The 24797-nt window shown below is 32.3% G+C and overlaps 1 protein-coding gene and 1 long non-coding RNA gene across 2 annotated transcripts in view; both read right to left on the reverse strand.

Moving 5' to 3' along the window:
• Positions 1-2220: 2220 nt before the first annotated feature.
• The window catches only part of LOC127701545 (splicing factor 3B subunit 3-like), a 49992-nt gene continuing 27415 nt past the window's right edge, over positions 2221-24797 (reverse strand). The window contains exons 15-28 of the mRNA XM_052205459.1: positions 19113-19268; positions 18700-18855; positions 18214-18357; positions 17842-17964; positions 17301-17455; positions 15989-16163; positions 15203-15408; positions 14514-14796; positions 11493-11705; positions 10647-10745; positions 10300-10443; positions 9956-10060; positions 9239-9334; positions 2221-2870 (exon numbers count right to left, since the gene is read on the reverse strand). Of these exons, the coding sequence (XP_052061419.1) occupies positions 2826-2870; positions 9239-9334; positions 9956-10060; positions 10300-10443; positions 10647-10745; positions 11493-11705; positions 14514-14796; positions 15203-15408; positions 15989-16163; positions 17301-17455; positions 17842-17964; positions 18214-18357; positions 18700-18855; positions 19113-19268 (2100 nt within the window). The 3' untranslated portion in view covers positions 2221-2825. The remainder of the gene's footprint in view (positions 2871-9238; positions 9335-9955; positions 10061-10299; positions 10444-10646; positions 10746-11492; positions 11706-14513; positions 14797-15202; positions 15409-15988; positions 16164-17300; positions 17456-17841; positions 17965-18213; positions 18358-18699; positions 18856-19112; positions 19269-24797) is intronic.
• LOC127701588 (uncharacterized) lies at positions 11951-14375 on the reverse strand. The gene is made up of 2 exons (XR_007982110.1): positions 13014-14375; positions 11951-12218 (listed from the first exon to the last, which is right to left on the reverse strand). It is a non-coding gene; the product is annotated as an uncharacterized LOC127701588 (long non-coding RNA).

Raw genomic sequence — 24797 nt, forward strand, 5'->3', positions numbered from 1 at the left:
CATTTAAATCATTGTTTACGTTGCAGTTTACTTTGTGGTCTCCATTAAAATATTGTGGATTTTATTGAAAATCAAAGTTGGTAAAATAAAGGTACATGTTTTCATGCGTAAATTATAAGTTGTCGGGTAAAACATTAGTTTGTACATTGTAGGAAAATATAACATGTATTTGTACTCGCTACGAAAAAGGAGAAAGCTCGGAGAACATCGCATTTCTCTCTCATTTAAATTAAAGTTTAAACAAATAAATGTTACATATACCGACAATGAACGAATTTTGTATTTGTAATTTACAATGACGACTGTAAGGGGAGGTGTTCACATTAGCGATAGACTGTGTGAAGGCAAGCTAACACCAATTATCCAAATATTAAATACGCCCGAATTGTTAAAAATTCGTAAGGGTTCCGCGGAACCCAGTGTCTCGCCTACTTTTGCTGTTAATCGCAGGCTCAACAAAAATGAGGAAAAAAATTAATAAAAATATTCCTCTCTATACTATCTTTTGATTGTAAGTAGCTTCTGTCCAAGTTTGGTAAAAATCCAGGATAGTTTATGAATCTAATAAATGTTTTAAAAACTTAAACTGCAGACTGTATGTAATGTTAACTGGAAGAAAAACAAAGTCCATTTATAAGAAAAATACGGAAAAAATCGAACAAAATTTTAACAAAATTTTCTTCTAGATACTAGCTTTTAATCATAAACAAGCTTCTGTCCAAGTTTGGTACAAATCCAGGATAGTTTAAGAAAGTTGTTAAAATTTTAAAAACTTTAACCACAGAGTGAATGTAATGTTAACTGGCAGAAAAACTAAGTCCAATTATAAGTAAAATATGGGAAAAAATGGATTTTTTTTTTTACAAAATTTACTTCTGGATACTATCTTATGATCATAAACAAGCTTCTTTCCAAGTTTGGTAGAAATCCAGGATAGTTTAAGAAAGTTATTAAAATTTCAAAAACTTTAACCACAGAGTGAATGTAATGTTTCTTGGCAGAAAAACTAAGTCCATTTATAAGTAAAATACGGAAAAAATGGAATTTTTTTTTTACAAAATTTACTTTTGAATATTATCTTATGATCATAAACAAGCTTCTGTCCAAGTTTGGTAGAAATCCAGGTTAGTTTAAGAAAGTTATTAAAATTTCAAAAACTTTAACCACAGAGTGAATATTTGTGGACGCCGCCGACGACGACGACGCCGACGGAATGTAGGATCGCTATGTCTTGCTTTTTCGACAAAAGTCGAAGGCTCGACAAAAATTCATTTACAGGAAATATAGTATTTTGTGACACCTAAATTACCTTTTTGCAATTATTACGTGGTTGGTCTTCTTAATTTAGAAACAATCACTTAAGCCTACCGGTACATTATAAAGCCTATCACGTATGTTATACCTTAGCATACTAGCTTTTGCAAAAAGACGTTTTTTTAACATCCATGTACTTTAACGTTTTAAGCCCTCTAACCTTATCCTTTTGGTCCATCGCACTTTAGCGTGATATACCATCGTACTTAAGCAAACAAACAACCATCGCACTTTAGCGTGACATCGCACTTTAGAGTACCATCGCACTTTAGAGTCCTACAATATAGTTAATTATTCCAAGGATCATAATTCTTTTAAAAATATGGATCTGCACTGATTTTCAACCTTGTCCGAGACATTGCTTATATAAATCTTTGATATACATTTGATCAAAATCTGGAAAAATTGTGCACATGAGAGCGCTTACACTGCAATTTTCCGTATAATTAATTATTCCAAGGGGCATAACTCATTTCAAAATAGTTGTTCCGCATTGATTTTCCAACTTGTCCAAGACATTGCTGATATAAAACAGGCAAAATCTGGCAAGAATTGTACATGTGAGAGCGCTCACAAGACCGGACGAACAGATGACCGGTATTTCTATGCCCCCTGCAATGCATCACGCAGGGACAAAAAAACTCATATTTCACAGGATTAGCAAACAATAACCAATCATGCATACACAAATTTAATACTGAATGAGCAGTATAATCTAGATCAGACTTGCAGAAAACATCAAATAACAAATTCAAACACATAAAATTTCCCAATCTACCATTCTACCAGCCATATTTTTAAATGCAGTAGGCAGGACACTCAAATGTTTTTTTTTTATCTATTAAATGTAAATTTATAATGTCAAACTGTTAAGTAAACTACTTGTACAAGTCAAATAAACCCAAATCATATTTCAAGTTTTTATTTACAATAAATACAATTTAATGTCAATGGTATTTACATGATTATGATAATGAAATAACATACACATGTTGACAAACCATATCATATTTAATATAATAACTGATGTAATGACATTCAGATGGTCATGGTATTTATATTGCATATGACTTATTTTCATCACATGAAATAGTTGTAAGCCCTTGCAAGTGATGAAGGTTCTCATTAACAACAGCAGGAATTATAAAGTTGTCAGAATATAACCCAGTTAAATCTGAATATAACCCAATTTAATCTGAAGATTAATTATGAAATAAACCGTTTATGTAATATTAACAGTAAGCAATTTTGTAATTAATGAAGAAGAATAATTCCCTTATTTGGCTTTCAAGTAGCCATTTAAGTCAATTTCTACAAGAATCATTGTCTTTTGCACAAATTGACTTAGTCACAATACAGCTGCCATATATACATAATAACACTTATCATTAACAAACACTTCCCAAAGACTGTGGAAATATAAAACTTATTCAAATTCTAATTAAGAGAATGTTTGACTTTGCACAAGAATTTCCCAATCATCTTCCTGCTTTAATGTTTTTGTTCCTAAATTAGAATGCAAATCTTGTCCTTATGTCTTCTAGCTTCTTTGATACCTACAAATAAAAATAAAAGATAAGTCTGATATCCAAAGTGTTCCCAAACTCTATTGATAATTAGATATATGCCTGAAAAACCTTTTCAAACAATTTATCTTGTAATAATCAACAGATACCGGTAATAGGATATTTTTCCAACTATTTTTATTAAAAATTTACTTTACATGTGTAATCATAAATAAAATGCTCCGCTGGGGCGCAGCTTGATACGACCGCAGAGGTCGAACCCTGAACAGTTGGGGCAAGTATGGACACAACATTCAAGCTTGATACAGCACTGAACATGCTGAATTTGGATTGTAATTAAATATTTGACACAGCATAGGTTTCTGACACAGAACGAATGTGGTCTAAGAACTTAAATTTTTTTAATTTACCTATTCAAACCATATCATTATTATTTGTTTTTATATATAAATCAGAAATAACCAATTTAAAATGGAAAATTTTAAAGAAAAAAAATCCCCCCCCCCCAATTTTTTGAACCCCCTTATGATTCATCACCCCCAAACTCAATCCCAGCCTTCCCTTTGTGATATGGAACCTTGTAGTATAATTTCATAAAGATCAATACACTAACACACAAGTTATTGTCATGAAACTAGAAAAATACTCGTTTTTTGCCCCTTTTTGGCCCTTAATTCCTAAAATTTGGAGGCAATTACCCCCAAAATCAATCCCAGCATTCCCTTTGTGATATAGAACCTTATGGTACAATTTCAGAGAGATCCATACACTTACACACAAGTTATTGTCATGAAACTAGAAAAATGCTTGTTTTTTGCCCCTTTTTCCTAAAATTTGTGGAGGCAATTACCCCCAAAATCAATCCCAGCATTCCCTTTGTGATATGGAACCTTGTGGTACAATGTCAGAGAGATCCATACAACACACAAGTTATGTCAGGAAGTTACAAAAATGCTTATTTTTGGCCCCTAATTCCTTAACTGTTGGTACCATAACCCCCAAAATCAATCCCCACCTTCCTTTTGTGGTATTGAACCTTATTGTACAATTTCATAGAGATCCATTCACTTAAACTAAAGTTAGAGTGCGAAAACCAATGTGTCTTTGGACGACCACGCCAACGTCATACCAATATACGACCACAAAATTTGTTTGCGGTCGTATAAAAATGTGGATCAGTTACAAAATTGTTATAATCAGTTTCTCAGTTGAAACACGGATTGTAATCTACATCATGTCCACATTCAACATGCTTAAGATGACCTGCATAAACAAATTCCAAGGAACAAATGTCACATTCTATATAATTTTTTTCTATCTCGTTCTTAGTTATATTTCATTTAGATTTAGAAAGAACAGAAAATGACCCATTTTTCAAATGTTGAACATATGGATCAGTTACAAATTGTTATAATCAGTTTCTCAGTTGAAACACGGATTGTAATCTACATCATGTCCACATTTTATATAAATTTGTCTCAATTAAGATGATCTTACATCATCTTCTATTTGTGATACAAAAGTGGATTTTAATTGACAAGCGAATATTCAACAATCAAAACACAGATGTTTCATGAATTTCCATAAAGGTTGAAGTTGTTGATGTCAAAAAATATTTAAATTTCGGACAGAACCTTAACATTGACAATGCAAACAGTCTCTGATTATGTGTCATGAATGTCACAAGTAGGGCATATATTTGGTCATATGAAATATCTTTGTTAAGGTCATAATGCATCAGATTTACCAAAATTTTGATTTCAAAAGTCACAACGTCTTTTCCAAGTTTACATCACAATATGAATAGAAATGACTGATATAAAAGAATAGACTAGTGATCCCTGAATTTCAATAAAACAACTAACTTCAATTCTTCCTGTATAATTATGTTCTTTCTCAATCTTTAGTTTTATTTCATTACAACAAAAAATGACTACATGTGGATCAGCTACAAATTGTTATAATCAGTTTCTCAGTTGAAACACGGATTGTAATCTACATCATGTCCACTTTTTATATAAATTTGTCTCAATTAAGATGATCTTATTTAATCTTTTATTTGTGATACAAAAGTGGCTTATAACACACAAACACACAACTTTTATATGACAAGCGAATATTCAACTATCAAAACATAGATGCTTAAGTTTAAAGTTTCATGTTATAGAAAGTTTTTGATGTAAAAAATACTTTATATATTTGGTTATATAAAACAGCTTTGTTAAGGTCATAATGCATCAGATTGACTACAAATTTGATTTCAACAGTCGCAAGTTTTTTTAAGTTCTTTTAATAATCTGAATAGAAATGACTGATATTAAAGAACAGATTTATTTTACATTTGCCATTTGGGGCCTTTTATTGCCGACTATGCGGTATGGGTTTTGCTCATTGTTGAAGGCTGTACGGTGACCCTTGCTGTTCGGTGTGAGCCAAGGCTCCGTGTTGAAGGCCGTACTTTGACCTATAATGGTTTACTTTTACAAATTGTGCCTTGGATGGAGAGTTCATACCACATCTTTTTATATAAAATTGAGAATGGAAATGGGGAATGTGTCAAAGAGACAACAACCCGACCATAGAGCAGACAACAGCGAGAAACTCCCGCACCCGGAGGCGTCCTTCAGCTGGCCCCTAAACAAATATGTATACTTGTTCAGTGATAATGGACGTCATACTAAACTCCAAATTATACACAAGAAACTAAAATTAAATCTATTTAGTTGTTAATTTCTATGTCATTTGGTCTCTAGTGGAGAGTTGTCTCATTGGCAATTATATCACATCTTTTTTTTTTAATATTGTGATGCCTGAATTTTAATATAACCACTATTAAACTTCACTTCTTCCTGTATAACTATGTTCTTCCTCACTCTTGTTTTATTTCATTCAATCAGAAAATGGACCATTTTTCAAACAACAAACATGTGGATCAGTTACAAATTGTTATAATCAGATTTTCAGTTGAAACACGGATTGTAATCTACATCATGTCCACATTCGATATAAATTTTTCTTCTTTTAGTTTGATCTTTGATCTTTTATTTCCGATACAAAAGTGGTTTATTACACACACAAGTTAAAATGACGAGCAAATATTCGGCAATCAAAACATAGATGCTCAAGTTTAAAGTTTCATGTTAAAGAAAGTTTTTGATGTAAAAAATACTTTAAATTTCTGACAGCACCTTAATATTGACAATGCAAACAGTCTCTGATTATGTGTCATGAATGTCACAAGTAGGGCATATATTTGGTCATATAAAACAGCTTAGTCAAGGTTATAATGCATCAGATTTACTACAATTTTGATTTCAACAGTCAAGATTTTTTTAATGCTCTTATAGCAGTCTGAATAGAAATGACTGATATACCATTAAAAGGCTTGTATAGTCCGCGGTTTTATTCTCCAAAATTGACCCTGACAGCAGGGGTGCGGACTGTAGAGTACAATAAGCAAGAAATAAGAGAGAAAATTTCAATTTCGCGATGTGGTTTGTTTATGTTCCGCCATGTTTGTTATTGACATTGAAGAGGACGCTCTTATCATTTTTCAAACCAATAATTTTACTCAATCCATATTATTAAGTTATTTTTATTCAATATCAAATTAATACTGATAAATTTAAAAATTAAATGCTTCATTACAAAATTCTTGTTTCTTTTCAATGCATTGCTAAATATAAACTGGTATCTGCTTGAATGAAATCGTACAAATAAGTAAAATAAGACAACCGTAAACCAGCTTACGATGTGTAAACTACAAAACGTAATCGGTTATTATTCGTTCCGTTTTGGTGTTTCCTATTGACAAATATCTTTTGTAATAGCTTAAGACCCTTCAAACATTAATGTGATAGATATATTAAACACTGTTTTACATAAGGAGGGAACTGTTTTACTTTCAAAGTCGTATTATAGTGATATCTATTATGAACGGATTTCGACTCTCACCAGGTTTTTTCATCTTTTACACGTGCTTTTCAAACTTCCGGTTTAAACATACACAAGTTTCTAAATTGTTTTTTGTGTTATTTAGACTTATTTTAACCAGCATGAAGTGTTTTAGAACCATTTACAAGCAGTTTCAGCTTCTGTTTGGTGATGGAAAATAGGTTTTTCCAAGAAAATACCGCAAACGACCATACAGGATTTAAAATTACCATTAGACCTTTTCTAACAGTTACAAAAAGTTTTTTTACCTGAAATTATGTGGGGAGAAGGGGGTGCGGACTATGTGCCAGTGCGAACTATACAAGCCTGATTACAGTAAAAGAATAGACTTGTTTAACATTTGTCATTTCGGGGCCTTTTATAGACGACTATATGGTATGGATTTTGCTTATTGTTGGAAGGAAAAATGGTGACCGTCAGTTTTAATTTCTATGTCATTTGGTCTCTGGTGGAGAGTTGTCTCATTGATAATTATACCACATCTTTTTATTTTTATATTGTGAAGCCTGAATTTTAATATAACCACTATTAAACTTCACTTCTTCCTGTATAACTATGTTCTTCCTCACTCTTGTTTTATTTCATTCAATCAGAAAATGGACCATTTTTCAAACAACGAACATGTGGATCAGTTACAAATTGTTATAATCAGATTTTCAGTTGAAACACGGATTGTAATCTACATCATGTCCACATTTGATATAAATTTTTCTTCTTTTAGTTTGATCTTTGATCTTTTATTTCCAATACAAAAGTGGTTTAACACACCCACAAGTTTAAATAACGAGCAAATATAACAATCAAAACATAGATGCTCAAGTTTAATGGTTATGAGTGTCGATTAGTTAGCAAAATACAGAGAAATAGATGGTATCTGTAAATGTATCCTAAAACTCCATGAAGGTTTGATAAAGTTATTGATGTCTAAAAAACTAACTCAGACAATATCCAGGTTTAAAAACATTTGAAACAATATATTTTCAAAATTTTCCCTCGGATGCTATCTCTTAATAATGAAAAAAAAATTTTCCAATGAAATTCTATGAAGGTTAGAAAAAATTCTTGCCCAATTTTTTTATTATTTCAGACTGTATCTCAGTGTTCATGATGCCAACAAAGAAAATTAAGATTGCAACATCTAACCTAGTGAGGCAAACAATTTTCATTTGAAATAGCTTCATTAAGGTCATTATACATCAAATTTCCTTTGATTTCAACAGTGACATGTTTTTTTTAAAAGTTCTTGTAACAATCTGAATAGAAATGTCTAATTTAAAGAAAAAGACTGTTGATACCTTAAGTTCAATATACCATTTTGTACAATGATTTTCTATCTCTCATTCTTATGTTCATTGTATAACATAGAACCGAAAGCAACCACATTTTTCAAATAATGAACCTGTGGATCAGCTACAAATTGTTATAATCAGTTTCTCAGTTGAAACACGGATTGTAATCTACATCATGTCCACTTTTTATATAAATTTGTCTCAATTAAGATGATCTTATTTCATCATCTATTTGTGATACAAAGTGGCTTATAACACACACAAACACACAACTTTTATATGACAAGCAAATATTGAACAATCAAAACATAGATACTCAAGTTTATAGTTTCATGTTAAGGAAAGTTTCTGATGTAAAAATACTTTAAATTTCTGACAGCACCTTAATATTGACAATGCAAACAGTCTCTGATTATGTGTCATGAATGTCACAAGTAGGGCATATATTTGGTCATATAAAAAAGCTTAGTCAAGGTTATAATGCATCAGATTTACTACAATTTTGATTTCAACAGTCAAGATTTTTTTAATGCTCTTATAGCAGTCTGAATAGAAATGACTGATATAAAAGAATAGACTTCTTTAACATTTGTCATTTCGGGGCCTTTTATAGACGACTATATGGTATGGGTTTTGCTTATTGTTGAAGGATAAATGGTGACCGTCAGTTTTAATTTCTATGTCATTTGGTCTCTGGTGGAGAGTTGTCTCATTGATAATTATACCACATCTTTTTATTTTTATATTGTGAAGCCTGAATTTTAATATAACCACTATTAAACTTCACTTCTTCCTGTATAACTATGTTCTTCCTCACTCTTGTTTTATTTCATTCAATCAGAAAATGGACCATTTTTCAAACAACGAACATGTGGATCAGTTACAAATTGTTATAATCAGATTTTCAGTTGAAACACGGATTGTAATCTACATCATGTCCACATTTACATAATTCATTTTAGATTTATCTTACATCATCTTTTGTTTGTGATACAAAGGTATCTTATAACACACACACAACTTTGATAAGACCAGCACACATACACTAATTACAAAATATGTGATAAATCTTTTTATCCTCATTACTTCTAGAATGGGTACCAAAAAGGTAATAATAATGTCATTATTGTTCTCAATATTCAAGAATATAGTTACCTCACTAGGTGTTCTATCTAACTCTTCTGCCACACCCTTCTGTTTACCAGGATCCATAGAATTAAACATTTCACACAGGTCTCCATCAATGATACTCTACAAAGATCAAAAGAATACTTAATACTATTGGAATGATCAGATTATTTAATGCTCCTGATATGATCGAGGAATACTTCATATATGGTTCTGGTCTTGCCTGAATAAAATGTACATGATTTATATAAGGCCAAGAAATATATGTAGCTTGTATGAACATTTAATATTTCAATTCAATGTAAAAATAAATTTTTTAACAAAACCATAGTGTCTTGTTTTGTGAGTATAAATATCATACTGCCCACCGATGGCCCTTAATTGGAACATTAAATATTCTTATTCTTATTCTATTCCTAAAATGATAAAAAATAATACTAAATATACCTGAAAGTTTAAGGTCATATTTGATTTTTGTTAAATTGTATTGTCATAAATCAGGTTGTTAGTTTTCTCATTTGAATTGTTTCACATTTTGCCATATCAGGGCCTTTTTTAGTAGACAATACTATTTGGGTATTGATAATTGTTGGAAGGCTGTTTGGTGCCTGTTTGTTTTTTACATCCAAGTCATTTTGACTCTGGTGGATAGTTATCTCCTTGGCAATTATACCACATCCCATTATTTTCCTTACTAAGGACTACTATAACAAACTCCAGATTATTTATACTAGTTAGTATTACCTTTATAGGAAAGTAATATGATCTAAATGATAGATGGTCTCTCCCACACAGAGGAGGATTCTCTGATCTCATGTACATCTCTAGATGCTGGAAGAAATCTTGGTCCTGAAAAGTATATATAATTTATTAATTATACATGGAACTACGGTTGAACTTTGTTTTTGACCTCTCTAACATTTTTATATGCAAGACATTATTGCCAGAAATTAGATTTTAACAGTCAGTCAGTTAAAAACACATATTTCAAAAAACTTTTTTTCATAGCTTGAGTTTGGTTTAAGAATAAGTTTCAATTTAAAATTTTACCCACCAAGTAAATTTCTATAGAATGAATAGTTACTTGCCTCATGTGAAGTAAATGGTACCAGCATACCAATACCCCCAGATAGCGTGGTGTAGACTAGAGACTCAGAACCTCCAGGGATTAGGGTGGCTTTCTGTAGAGATGTTACTATTTCTCCTATATGAAAATTCATTACTATATCAACCTACAATGAAACAAATCGTGAATGAATCATTTAAAAAAAAAAGGCAACAGGCAAATTGAGAAGTAGACAGACAGATGTCTTCATGTTTTACAATTAGCATAAATGTTACAAATAATACCAAACTGAATTGGTAAATGCTTAAAGTAACTTTAATACATAATTATTGAAATTTGTCTTTAAAGTAAACTGAAATTACAGTATACCTTTTGTGATGCACCACTCAGTAGACCTCTATCCCATAATGCCTTGTTTCCTGTTGGATCTTCATCAACATCATCACTGATATCTTCTGGCAGACGAACCTGTAGATAACAAAAGCAGTTTAATAATAAATGCCTGGCATATACAACAATATTCTTTTTCAAGTACTTTATACATGTATATTTCAATACCAAATGCAAGCCTTTCTTTCAAAGGTGTTTCAGCACAGGCAGAATTCTTCAATAATTCTGTACTGGTTTATAAATTCAGTAAAGTTTGCTAAAACTAGGAATCATTTCTCTGACTTAAATAGCCTAAGTTTTTAAATGTTTTATTTAGAATTCAGATGAGTTCTTTTTATGTTTAGTTTTTCTGCTGAAATAATTTGTTCATACATGCTTACAATTTCTGTTTGTTTGTAAAATGCCAGATGTATCTACGACTTTTAAGTAACTGAAAATCATGATCACAAACCAGTAGACAATTTGCATACAGCTTATATGGAAATTATCAGACATTACAAATACCTTACTATAGCTAAATGGACTGAAGTGATTTTTTTCTTAAATACATGTTGGCCATATTCTGTAGAATTTGCCAACAAAGCTAATTCATCCTTGAGTTATAATCCTTCCTTGTAAACAGAGATTTTTCAAATACCATGTTGTTTACATAAAATATACCATCACATGCATAACACAACATATAAGAAAATCATTTCAGATAGCATCACAAAAACCAGGATTATAAAAGGCCACAGGCAGAACACTGTAGTTGTGAATAAGAGGAGATGTATGTATACCAAAAAAAACCTTATAGTCATCATCATTCTTAGGCTGTCAACTTACCACCGTAATATTTCCAAATTTATCTGCTCCCGCTACTGTATTATAATCTAACATACACGAAGCAGTAATCCATCTAGGATTTGTATCATCGGAGAATATAATTAACTGATTTTCTTGTCTTTTGTAACGGATAAAATGAAAACTGTCCTGAATGTCTGACACAACAATACGACTTCCTGTGACGTGAATTCCTATCACAAAGTTTGGGATATGCTAAAAAATAAAAGATCTCTATTAGAATTTCATAGATTAACCTACATAGTCAGTGTTGACATACTTTTACTACTTAAGTTAAATAAAATGCTTCGCTGGGCGCAGCTTGATACGACCGCAGAGGTCGAACCCTGAACAGTTGGGGCAAGTATGGACACAACATTCAAGCTTGATACAGCTCTGAATTTGGATTGTGATTAAATATTTGACACAGCATAGGTTTCTGACACAGAAAGAATGTGGTCTAAGAACTTCAATTTTTTTAATTTACCTATTATGGTCCAATGTCCAAAATCAAAATACATGGTTAGATTCAGCATATCAAAGAACCCCATATATTCAATTTTTGTTGAAATCAAACAAAGTTTAATTTTGGACCCCAACCTGGACAAACTTGAAAACTGGTCCCATAATCAAAAATCTAAACACATGTTTAGATTCAGCATATCAAAGTACCCCAAGAATTCAATTTTTGTTAAAATCAAACTAAGTTTAATTTTGGACCCTTTGGGCCTTAATGTAGACCAATTTAAAAAACGGGACCCAAAATTAAAAATCTAAAAACACGGTTAGATTTGGCATATCAAAGAACCCCAATAATTCAATTTTTGATGAAATCAAACAAAGTTTAATTTTGGACCCTTTTGACCTCAATATGAACCAATTTGATAGCGGGCCCACAAAATAAAAAATCTAAATACATGGTAAGATTCAGCATATCAAAGAACCCCATATATTCAATTTTTGTTGAAATCAAACAAAGTTTAATTTTGGACCCCAATTTGGACCAACTTGAAAACTGGGCCAAAAATCTAAAATCTAAATACATGTTTAGATTCAGCATATAAAAGAACCCCAATAATTCAATTTTTGATGAAATCAAACAAAGTTTAATTTTGGACCCTTTTGACCTCAATATGAACCAATTTGATAGCGGGTCCACAAATAAAAAATCTAAATACATGGTTAGATTCAGCATATCAAAGAACCCCAAGAATTCAATTTTTGATGAAATCAAACAAAGTTTAATTTTGGACCTTTTTGACCTCAATGTGGACAAAGTTGATAACGGGGCCCAAAAATCAAAAATCTAAATACATGGTTAGATTCAGCATATCAAAGAACCCCATATATTCAATTTTTGTTGAAATCAAACAAAGTTTAATTTTGGACCCCGATTTGGACCAACTTGAAAACTGGGCCCATAATCAAAAATCTAAATTCATGTTTAGATTCAGCATATCAAAGTACCCTAAAAATTCAATTTTTGTTAAAATCAAACTAAGTTTAATTTTGGACCCTTTTGACCTTAATGTAGACCAATTTGAAAACGGAACCAAAAATTAAGAATCTAAATACACGGTTAGATTCGGCATATCAAAGAACCCCAATAATTCAATTTTTGATGAAATCAAACAAAGTTAAATTTTGGACCCTTTGGACCTCAATGTGGACCAATTTAAAAACGGGGCCCAAAATCCAAAAACTTAATACACGGTTAGATTCAGCATATTAAAGAACCCCAAGAATTCAAGAATAAAACCCCATTGAAATTGATCAAGAAATAAGCAATTTATACGAAGTATCTTCTTTTGCACAATACTGTGCAATTGAATATTTCTTGCTATTGTGCAATACTGTACAATTGACAATTTCTTGCTATTGCGCAATATTGTGCTATTGGATATTTCTTGCTATTGCACAATACTGTGCAATTGAAGATTTCTTGCTATTGCGCAATACTGTGCAGTTGAAGATTTCTTGCAATTGTGCAATACTGTGCAATTGAAAATTTCTTGCTATTGCACAATACTTATTATATAATAATTTACACATCCTGTTTGGTGTGTATCTCCTACCATATCATTATTATTTGCTTTTAAATATTAATCAGAAATAACCAACTTAAAATGGAAAATTTTAAAAGAAAAAAAAATAAGGAAAAAAAGAAAAAAAAAGAAAAAAAAAAAATCCCCCCCCCCAAATTTTTTGAACCCCCTTATGATTCATCACCCCCAAACTCAATCCCAGCCTTCCCTTTGTGGTATGGTACCTTGCAGTACAATTTCAGAGAGATCCATACACTTGAACACAAGTTATTGTCTGGAAACTAGAAAAATGCTTATTTTTGGCCCCTTTTTGGCCCCCAATTCCTAAACGTTTCGGGCAATTACCCCCAAACTCAATTCCAGCTTTCCCTTTGTGATATGGAACCTTGTAGTACAATTTCAGAAATATCCAAACACTTACACACAAGTTATTGTCATGAAACTAGAAAAATGCTTGTTTTTTGCCCCTTTTTTGGCCCCTAATTCCTAAAATTTTGAGGCAATTACCCCCAAAATCAATTACAGCCTTCCCTTTGTGATATGGAACCTTGTGGTACAATGTCAGAGAGATCCATACACTTACACACAAGTTATTGTCTGGAAGTTACAAAAATGCTTATTTTTGGCCCCTAATTCCTTAACTATTGGTACCATAACCCCCAAAATCAATCCCCACCTTCCTTTCGTGGTATTGAACCTTATGGTAAAATTTCATGGAGATCCATTCACTTAAACTAAAGTTAGAGTGCGAAAACCAATGTGTCTTCGGACGACGCCAGACGACGTCATACCAATATACGACCAAAAAATTTTCAATTTTTGCGGTCGTATAAAAATAAAATAACATTCAGCCAATCTATATATTTCATCAAGAATTGCATAGTATATTAGGATTACAAGCAATACACAAACAATGTGATTTTTTTCTCAAGGATAATTGAAAAGTTTAATTGTTTAAATGATGTGTAATTTGACATACCTTATTTTCGCATTTCCTGAGCATCTTTTTCTTGCCAAGATCATAAATTCTTAAAAATTTGCCCACACCAATAAGACATCTTCCTTGGAATGAAGCAATTGCTGCTGGCACTTCTTCCACTTCTGTTTTATGTAAGAATTCTAATTTTTCTCCATTGTCTTTTAACTGGTAGGCATAGATATAACCCGCTGTCAGGGACCTAGGCTGTAGAACAAGATCTCTGGCCACACCCACTAATATAAATTGATCATCTCCACGACTGGCAAACTTCAGTAGTGATATACTGTAAGTATAAAGAACTGTCAGTAATGATGTTGATAAATTTCTGTACATTTTCAAACGAAATTTACAAAGAAGAAAGATTACTTTTTCTGTGTATTGATGTTTCTTTTGCCTTTATTTTGACAACTTATTTTTCAAATGTGGATGATTGATTGGGTGTAATGCCACTTTTAGCACTCTTGGCTATATCACGGTGACCAGTTTTAATATGCATGTACAATGCTAGAAATGTAAGAACACTAAAATTCAAACTGCTCATTGAAGACCCTGCTTTGAACTTTAGTTGTTTCATTTTCTTCTTAATATTTTGAATATTGTCTCATATATGTATCTTTTCATTTTTTATACTTAAAAAAGATAAGATTGTTAATTATTTACATAGTGTTGTATTCATGATATGTACATACCTATGAGCAGCTTCATTTTGTTCAAGTGATATTTTATCCAGTGTCTGACCACTGATAGGATTGATGATACGAATGACCGACGCCCACATGCCAGATCCTGCCTTAGGTGCACCAAATATACTCTCTGGTAATTCTTCATTTAAGAACTGTGCAGCCATCTCTGCTGCCATTTCCCTCTGTTCTTCCGTCACAGATTCTACCATTTCCTAAAGCATAAGCAATTAAATGCTTGTTATGAACAAGTCAAGAAAAAATAAAGTAAACAATTCTAAACATAATATTCTATCATTTCTTACCAACAATCATCTAAATATTTAATCTACTGTACTATTCTTTATTTCGGACCTGAAAAACTATAATAAAACTCTCAAAGTTGAAATATGTGTGAGATCATGCATAGATAAAATTATTTAGACCATTTTTGAATAAGGTTACATGTGTCTCTTCTACATAAAATGTTGCCCCAAAATGAGTTAGATCTGGCTCAGACTTCACACACCTTAACAAAATTACTAATATTGACATAGTATTTAACATTTAAAATGTTTTCAATGGTAAAAATACAAAATAAAAACAAGACCCATATTTTGTTTTCTGCAACTTTCTTTTTTTGCAAGTGAGACTAAAAGAATATAAAAATACTCAGCACTTTCAGAAAGAATCAAAGAACTATGACAAAAATAATAAATATCAAATTTTTATGAATTGTTCATTGTTTCTTGGAATTCTCTTAGAGGAAAGCTTTAACGCATTCCACTTAAGCTTATAAGGTCAACTTGAACTTACCTCAGCCATTTGTTGTTTTCTTTCCATCTTTGTAGCATCAGTGTAAGCATTATGATCAGTTTCTATTAGGACAAGATTGTTAGAATCCGGGTGTATCACAAATTTTCTTGGAGTAAATTGTACTGGATGTGACACCTGGTTAAACACTGCTCCAAGTTTCTCCAAGGCTAAAATCCTGTACAAATAAAACAAATATTCATCACATCTCTCTATAAGCTCATAATACATAAATGCTCAAGATATTTGTTCAATAGAATGCAATATTATAGAAAGATCACCTAGATTGCCTGTTAAGGCTTGTACCTAAACTAAAATCTCTACAAACATTATCTTCAATTATAAAACAATTTCCCCAATTAGTTACAAAAATAAATGGGGAATGTGTCCATGGGACACAGATAATGCCCCCGCATGCATATAACGTTATAAAGGGACATAACTCAAGAACTGTAAAAGTGACGCTACCCAAATTTTTACTTGATCTGAGTTTTGTGGTAATAAGTATTGTGTATAAGTTTCATAACATTTGGTTGAGGCAAAATGAAGTTAAAGAACGGAAACGAAAAATTCAGCAATTTTTCCATTTGTAAAGAGGCATAACTCTAGAACGGTAAAAGTGACGCCACCAAAATTCAAACTTGATCTGTGTTTTGTGGTAATAAGCATTGTGTATAAGTTTCAAAACATTTGGTTAAGGCAAACTAAAGTTAGAGAACAGAAACGAAAAATTCAACAATTTTTCCATCTGTAAAGAGGCATAACTCTAGAACGGTAAAAGTGACACCACCAAAATTCAAACATGATCTGTGTTTTGTGGTAATAAGCATTGTGTATAAGTTTCATAACATTTGGTTGAGGCAAACTGAAGTTAGAGAACGGAAACGAAAAATTAAGCAATTTTTCCATTTGTAAAGGGGTATAACTCTAGAACGGTAAAAGTGACGCCACCTAATTTCAAACTTGACCTGTGTTTTGTGTTAATAAGCATTCTGTATAAGTTTCATAACATTTGGTTGAGGCAAACTAAAGTTAGAGAATGGAAACCAATTTTGGGATGTACGGACGGACGGATGTACAGACGGACAAGGGTAAAACTTAATGCCCCCCTCCACTACGGCGGGGGCATAAAAATTTTCTACTTAATATTTTTATAAAGCTTTTCAGCTTCCATAAAAAATTTATAGTCATGTGCTACTACATATACTTTAAACAAGAAATCATTAAGTTTTTCTATGCAGAACTTTTCTTTCTTACAAAATTCAAAATCTCTTCTAATTAAAATGTTCTTTTTGATTAAATAAATATGACCTACCTAAGCGTGTTTGTAGAGATAGCTACAATGCCTTCTGGACACTGTTCAGAGGCAAATCCTGATGCATACTCCAGAGATTCGTATGACAATGGTGTAAGATGAAATCTGTTCTGATAGGTATAACTAAGCCAGGATCTACTTGACATAGCTAACACCTGTAAAATATGGTTAACAAATTTACTACTTTACTGATCGTCTTAAACAGAAATAGATTTTTTGCTTATTTTTTAATGCCTTTCAGTCAGAAAATTTAAAGTTATGCTTTTAATATTATGTTAACATCTATGTGATTTTTACTTTGACTTTCCTTTAATAAATTTTTTTATGCATCTGTAATTCCTGGTGGTCAACTACAGAAAATGTATAGAATTAAACAAGATCAACATGAACTTTAAGAAGTTGTTTACACACAATGCAAAGGGCAAAGTCGAGTCTTTGAAAGTATTTATGCTCATCACTTCAAAGAGAGTAAATAGTTTAACTACAAAACTACATTTCATATCAAGAAAGATAAAATCTTTCCTTTTCCACAAATACTCACAGCTTCAGATCCCTGCATTGTAATTCTAAAGAGTTTGACCGGTCTTAATCCTAAATATCTGGTCCTTGTATCAGACAGGTCACCAGTTACTGTGTCTAATACTGTTCTCAGTAATACACCATTCTGAAAAATTCAAACGTATAAGTTTTAAATAATTTAGTTTTTTGTTTTTAAAATTATCAAATGCAATGCAACTAGGCAATTATGTTAATGTAAATTAGAAAAGTTGTCCTGCTAAAAAAAATGGTAACAAGCAGTTACGCCCATCAGCAGCATCGTGATGAGATCTGAAGAACACTGAATACACACACAAAAAGGCAGAAAATTCTGACATTATGTGTTTTAATATAAAAAGATAGCTGTTACAAATACCTGAAGTCCGATATTGAGGAAGAGACCTCCCACACTTCCAGTCTCTCCTGTTTCCTCTTTAGCTTCAGTACCGCCCATCTCTACAATACACAAAGACTCGGGAGGTTCTGGCAAAGCCTGCATACTCAATGGCGATAAACAATCCTGTATAGAACACAAAACTAATATTACAGAAATACAGATGATTTTGCTTATGGAATAATTAAAAAATGGAATGGCTGAACAAAAAGACAATTACTAGGCATATAGAGAAATCCTAATGGACAAATCAAAATTACAATACCCAAGCTGCTGTAAATAGGAATTGAATCATCTGTCAATATTTACTCACTGACTGCTTCTATTTTATTGATTTTCAGAGTAAGGAAGAATACATATCGTTTAATAATATACATACAAATCAAAATTTCTTCATAAAGTTATGTTTTTTAATACTACTTATCAGCCAACAATTACAGAAACATATCCTAATACCATAAAACTTACAGCAGGGTCTAATGAAACAATCCTGACAGTATTGTCTGACAGACCAACAGCCAGGAATCTACATCTCTGTTCACCTGTAGGGACACGTCCCAGAGCCATACATACAACATCTGAGGACATCTCTTTCCTCTCTGTATATTCATTAAGCTGTCCTGTCTAGAATAATAAAACCTTACATTTACTTCATATCAAAACATGCTTGATATAGATACATGTATATCACAACCAAATACTTGAATCTGTCAGAACTGAAACTTGACATTTATCAGAGAGTGAGGAAAAAAAGTAAAATTATACTTCCCCTTGTTTGGATATGTATAAGCAATCTCCACTTGACTAAAAATGGAAAATTATATGAAACTCTATATGCATATGAAAAGCCTATTGTGTACAATTCAGGATTGATTACTTACTGGGTCCATTTCAAAGTAGACCAATTCACCACCTGTCAGAGCTATGACGACTTGTCTCTGATTGACAGCACACTTAACAATATTCTTCTTCCCAGGTGTCTTCCATTCATTTACACGCTTGTCCGACCTAATATGACGAATTCCATCTGGATAAATCTGTTCAAAAATCCAAAAAGAAATGGAATATATATAATGAGTGGTCTTGTGGTCTATCATTTACTCTATTTTGAATCTAACATAAAAATGTCATAAAATGATAATGTGTATATATATATATCTATAAAGTGCCTAGAAAATCCACCTTACAATGTTAGAGCAGATTTGATTCTTTACTTCCTTATATATATATATATATATATATTTTTTTTTAAAGATTTGTGATACAAAGTTCACATACAACTTTTAAGGTGTACAGAGTGGCCACTAAAAGTTTACAATATAAATACGGACAATATTTATTCACGAATATGATATAAAGGAATTTTTAATAACAGGGGCCTATGTGGATCAAATTAAAACCTATAAAACAAGAATGTGTCCAAAGTACATGGATGCCCCACTCGCACTATCATTTTCTTTGTTCAGTGGACAGTGAAATTGGGGTCAAAACTCTAATTTGGCATTAAAATTAGAAAGATCATATCATAGGGAACATGTGAACTAAGTTTCAAGTTGATTGAACTAACTTCTTCAAAAACTACCTTGACCAAAAACTTTAACCTGAAGCGGGACAGACGGACGAACAGACCGAAAAACATAATGCCCATAAATGGGGCATAAAAATGTTCATTTGTTTTCTTGTTTTGTTGGGTTACTGCTGCACTATTATTATTATTGTTTTTTATTTTTTTTTAATCAATTTTACATGTCTATTCCTTTTTAGTTTTCAATTAAAGAACCTTAGTGAGCGCGCTCACATACCCCACGTCCCCACATTGTCACTGGAGAAATAAAATAACTGTAAGAAAAAAAAATTGTATAAGAAAATAAAATTGAATCATAATTTCCTGTCGATATGCACATCTACATAGTATGTCCTTATTATCTACAAAGTTTCATGAAATTCTGTTGTGTGGTTTCAGCGGAGTTGCGATGACAAAATGTTGCAGTGGTATAATGAAGCAAATAAGTTCAAAGGGGCGTAACTCTTAGAAAAAAAATTGAATCGTAATTTCCTGTCGATATGCACATCTACGTAGCATGTCCTTATTATATGAAAAGGTTTCATGAAATTCTATTGTGTGGTTTGAGAGGAGTTGCGATGACAAAAGGTTGCAGTAGTATATTGGGCAAATAAGTTCAATGGGGCGTAACTCCTGGAAAAAAATTGAATCGTAATTTCCTGTCGTTATGCACATCTACGTAGTATGTCCTTATTATCTACAAAGTTTCATGAAATTTTGTTGTGTGGTTTCAGAGGAGTTGAGATGACAAACTGTTGCAGTAGTACATTAAAGTAAATAAGTTCAAAGGGGCGTAACTCCTAGAAAAAAATTTGAATCATAATTTCCTGTAGATATGCACATCTACGTAGTATGTCCTTATTATCTACAAAGTTTCATGAAATTCTGTTGTGTGGTTTCAGAGGAGTTGCGATGACAAACTGTTGCAGAGGTATATTGAAGCAAATAAGTTCAAAGGGGCGTAACTCCTTGAACAAAAATTGAATCGTAATTTCCTGTCGATATGCACATCTAGGTAGTATGTCCTTATTATCTGAAAAGGTTTCATGAAATTCTATTGTGTGGTTTGAGAGGAGTTGCGATGACAAAAGGTTGCAGTAGTATATTGGGCAAATAAGTTCAAAGGGGCGTAACTCATGGAAAATCAAAGCGCGAAAGCGCTGTAAAGGCAGTTAATTACAGGTTGTGTGTATTTTTAGTCCAGTTATATCTTTATCTTGCATAGTACATTGTACTTATCAGAGGTGGCTTTCAGTATTTAAGATTTAGAGTTCTCTAATGATATTGAAAAAGTTTTATGAATGTCATATTCTGAGCACTATATGAAGGCGATTGTTCTCACTTGTTTATGAACTAGTGCATTATGTCCAGTTTGTACCTTTTTTATCTATGTTTATAGTCAAATACTGTTTAAAATAGTTTGGCATTTTCTTTTTAGTAATAAGTAAATGTTATCAACTGTATTTTATTCAACTTTGCAAATGTGGTTTGTGACTGGTAAGTACAATGTATGGATGATAGTTGTTTCATTGGAAATCATAACACATCTCCTTATTTATATAATGATCTATATTCAACGACCTCAGGTACAAAAAATATGTATGTAACTAAACTATGATGGGAAACCTTTGACTTCTTTCTTTTATATAACTTTTGATTTGGTACCATAGAACTATGTAGAATAAATGTACATTGCAACATGTCAACTCTTTCAATGACAATACTTTTTTTAGAAACTATAACTCCAAGCAAAATTATATTTCCAAGTATAAAGTAATTTATGAATGAAACAAGAGTGCACATGCTGAAATGTCTCGCCTTCTTTACTAATCATTGATATTATGTTGATAGTCCTAAATATAAAGCTTTATTACAACTGTCACATAAACTTAACATTAACCAAGTAAACTAAGCATTGATAAAATGAACCAAGAAAACGAGGTCAAGGTCAGATGAACCATGCTAGGCAGGCATGTACAGCTAACAATTCTTCCATACAACAAATATGGTTGACCTATTGCTTATAGTTTAAGAAAAACAGACCAAAACACAAAAACTTAAAACTGAGCAACTGACCATGAAAATGAGGTCAAGGTAAAAAAAATAAAATGCTCCGCTGGGGCGCAGCTTGATACGACCGCAGAGGTCAAACCCTGAACAGTTGGGGCAAGTATGGACACAACATTCAAGCTTGATACAGCACTGAATTTGGATTGTAATTAAATATTTGACACAGCATAGGTTTCTGACACAGAATGAAAGTGGTCTAAGAACTTATCATTTTTTAATTTACCTATTCATATATGTGATGGACTGTGAAACTCAGATCAGGAGATTGGGAAATTTTGGTCAGGAGATTAGGACTCAGATCAGGAGGTTTTTAATCGACATAAATTTTGTCGTAAATCTAGCCGTGTGCTGTAAAAATGGTCTTTTAAAGTGTGTTTTCTTTAACTTTCCATCCAATTTATTATGTTTATAGTACCCTTGTACTTATAAAGTTTCTCCATCTTTATATTTTACATGTTCAATCTAACATTTTTTTTTTTTCAGTATGTTCTTTAAATTTTTTACTTCATATTCTATAAAACATTTATTGCAACCAGAACATTTGTTTAACTATCTGCAAATAGCTTTTGTTTGCATACTCAGAAAATCATTCTAACTGTTATACAAGGGTCATAGTTATTATATAAATTTCAATTTAAGCCTTGAAAGGAAGTATAGAATCCTCAAATAATTTTCAAATTATTATTTTTTTATTTGTCCTAAGACATTTAAAATCATTTATTTACCATCCTTTTATGATTATTTGTTCAATTTATATTTTATTTATATTCTTTTAAAAATTTTCATTATTAAAAGGAAAGTAACTTAAAACAGGATAAATCAAGGGAAGTAACCCAATAAATACACAGTTTTTGTTACACAACGGCAGTTAGCCTGAGGTAAAAAATCGTTGATTACCAGTATGTTTGACACCCAAGCTGACAAGTGAAGCCATATAATTATGCATGTTAATTGATTTACAGGTAAAATATAACTTCAGGTAATGTGAGTTACACCAGATGCCTGAGATGATATGTTGGGCAGAAATTTTTCATTCATGAAAAATTTCATACACGGGATTATAATTTTCCTCTTCAACCGGAGGTCGGGAGGAGACTCCTGAAAACAGGATTATTGTACTCCTGTCGGGAGGTTCACATGTATGCTATTCAAACAATATCATTATTATTTGCTTTTATATATAAATCAGAAATTACCAATTTAAAATGGAAACTTTTAAAGAAAAAAAAGGAAAAAAAAATCCCCCCCCCCAAATTTTTTGAACCCCCTTATGATTCATCGCCCCCACACTCAATCCCAGCTTTCCCTTTGTGGTATGGTACCTTGCAGTACAATTTTAGAGAGATCCATTCACTTGAACACAAGTTATTGTCTGGAAACTAGAAAAATGCTTGTTTTTTTGTCCCTTTTTGTCCCCTAATTCCTAAACGTTTAGGGCAATTACCCCCAAACTCCAACCCAGCTTTCCCTTTGTGATATGGAACCTTGCAGTACAATTTCATAAAGATCCATACACTAACACACAAGTTATTGTCCTGAAACTAGAAAAATGCTTGTTTTTTGCCCCTTTTTGGCCCCTAATTCCCCAAATTTGGAGGAAATTACCCCCAAAAATCAATCCCAGTATTCCCTTTGTGATATGGAATCTTGTGATACAATGTCAGAGAGATCCATACACTAACACACAAGTTATTGTCATGAAACTAGAAAAATGCTTGTTTTTTGCCCCTTTTTGGCCCCTAATTCCTAAAATTTGGAGGCAATTACCCCCAAAATCAATCCCAGCATTCCCTTTGTGATATGGAACCTTGTGGTACAATGTCAGAGAGATCCATATACTTACACACAAGTTATGTCTGGAAGTTACAAAAATGCTTATTTTTGGCCCCTTTTTGGCCCCTAATTCCTTAACTGTTAGTACCATAACCCCCAAAATCAATCCCCACCTTCCTTTTGTGGTATTGAACCTTATGGTAAAATTTCATTGAGATCCATTCACTTAAACTAAAGTTAGAGTGCGAAAACTAATGTGTATTCGGACGACGACGACGCCAACGTCATACCAATATACGACCACAAAAATTTTTTTGCGGTCGTATAAAAACCTGTGTGACTGACAAATAGATCATAAAATATTTCCATATACCAAATACAGTTGAACTATTGCATATAGTATTAGAAAAAAAGACCAAAACTCAAAAACTTAACTTTGACCACTGAACCATGAAAATGAGGTCAAGGTCAGATGACACCTGCCAGCTAGACATGTACACCTTACAATCATTCCATACACCAAATATAGTAGACCTATTGCATACAGTATAAGAAAAACAGACCAAAACACAAAAACTTAACTATAACCACTGAACCATGAAAATGAGGTCAAGGTCAGATGACTCCTGTCAGTTGGACATGTACACCTTACAGTCCTTCCATACACCGAATATACTAGACCTATTGCTTATAGTATCTGAGATATGGACTTGACCACAAAAACTTAACCTTGTTCACTGATCCATGAAATGAGGTCGAGGTCAAGTGAAAACTGTCTGACGGGCATGAGGACCTTGCAAGATACGCACATACCAAATATAGTTATCCTATTACTTATAATAAGAGAGAATTTAACATTACAAAAAATATTAACTTTTTTTTCAAGTAGTCACTGAACCATGAAAATGAGGTCAAGGACATTGGACATGTGACTGACGGAAACTTCGTAACATTAGGCATCCATATACAAAGTATGAAGCATCCAGACCTTCCACCTTCTAAAATATAAAGCTTTTAAGAAGTTAGCCAACGCCGCCGCCGGATCACTATCCCTATGTCAAGCTTTCTGCGACAAAAGTCGCAGGCTCGACAAAAAGGAGTTCTTAATTAAGAAATAAACTGATTCGCTGAGCGCAGCTGGATACACCCGCAGAGGTCC

Source organism: Mytilus californianus, unplaced genomic scaffold (genome assembly GCF_021869535.1).
Source record: "Mytilus californianus isolate M0D057914Y unplaced genomic scaffold, xbMytCali1.0.p SCAF_5, whole genome shotgun sequence".
Taxonomy (NCBI): domain Eukaryota; kingdom Metazoa; phylum Mollusca; class Bivalvia; order Mytilida; family Mytilidae; genus Mytilus; species Mytilus californianus.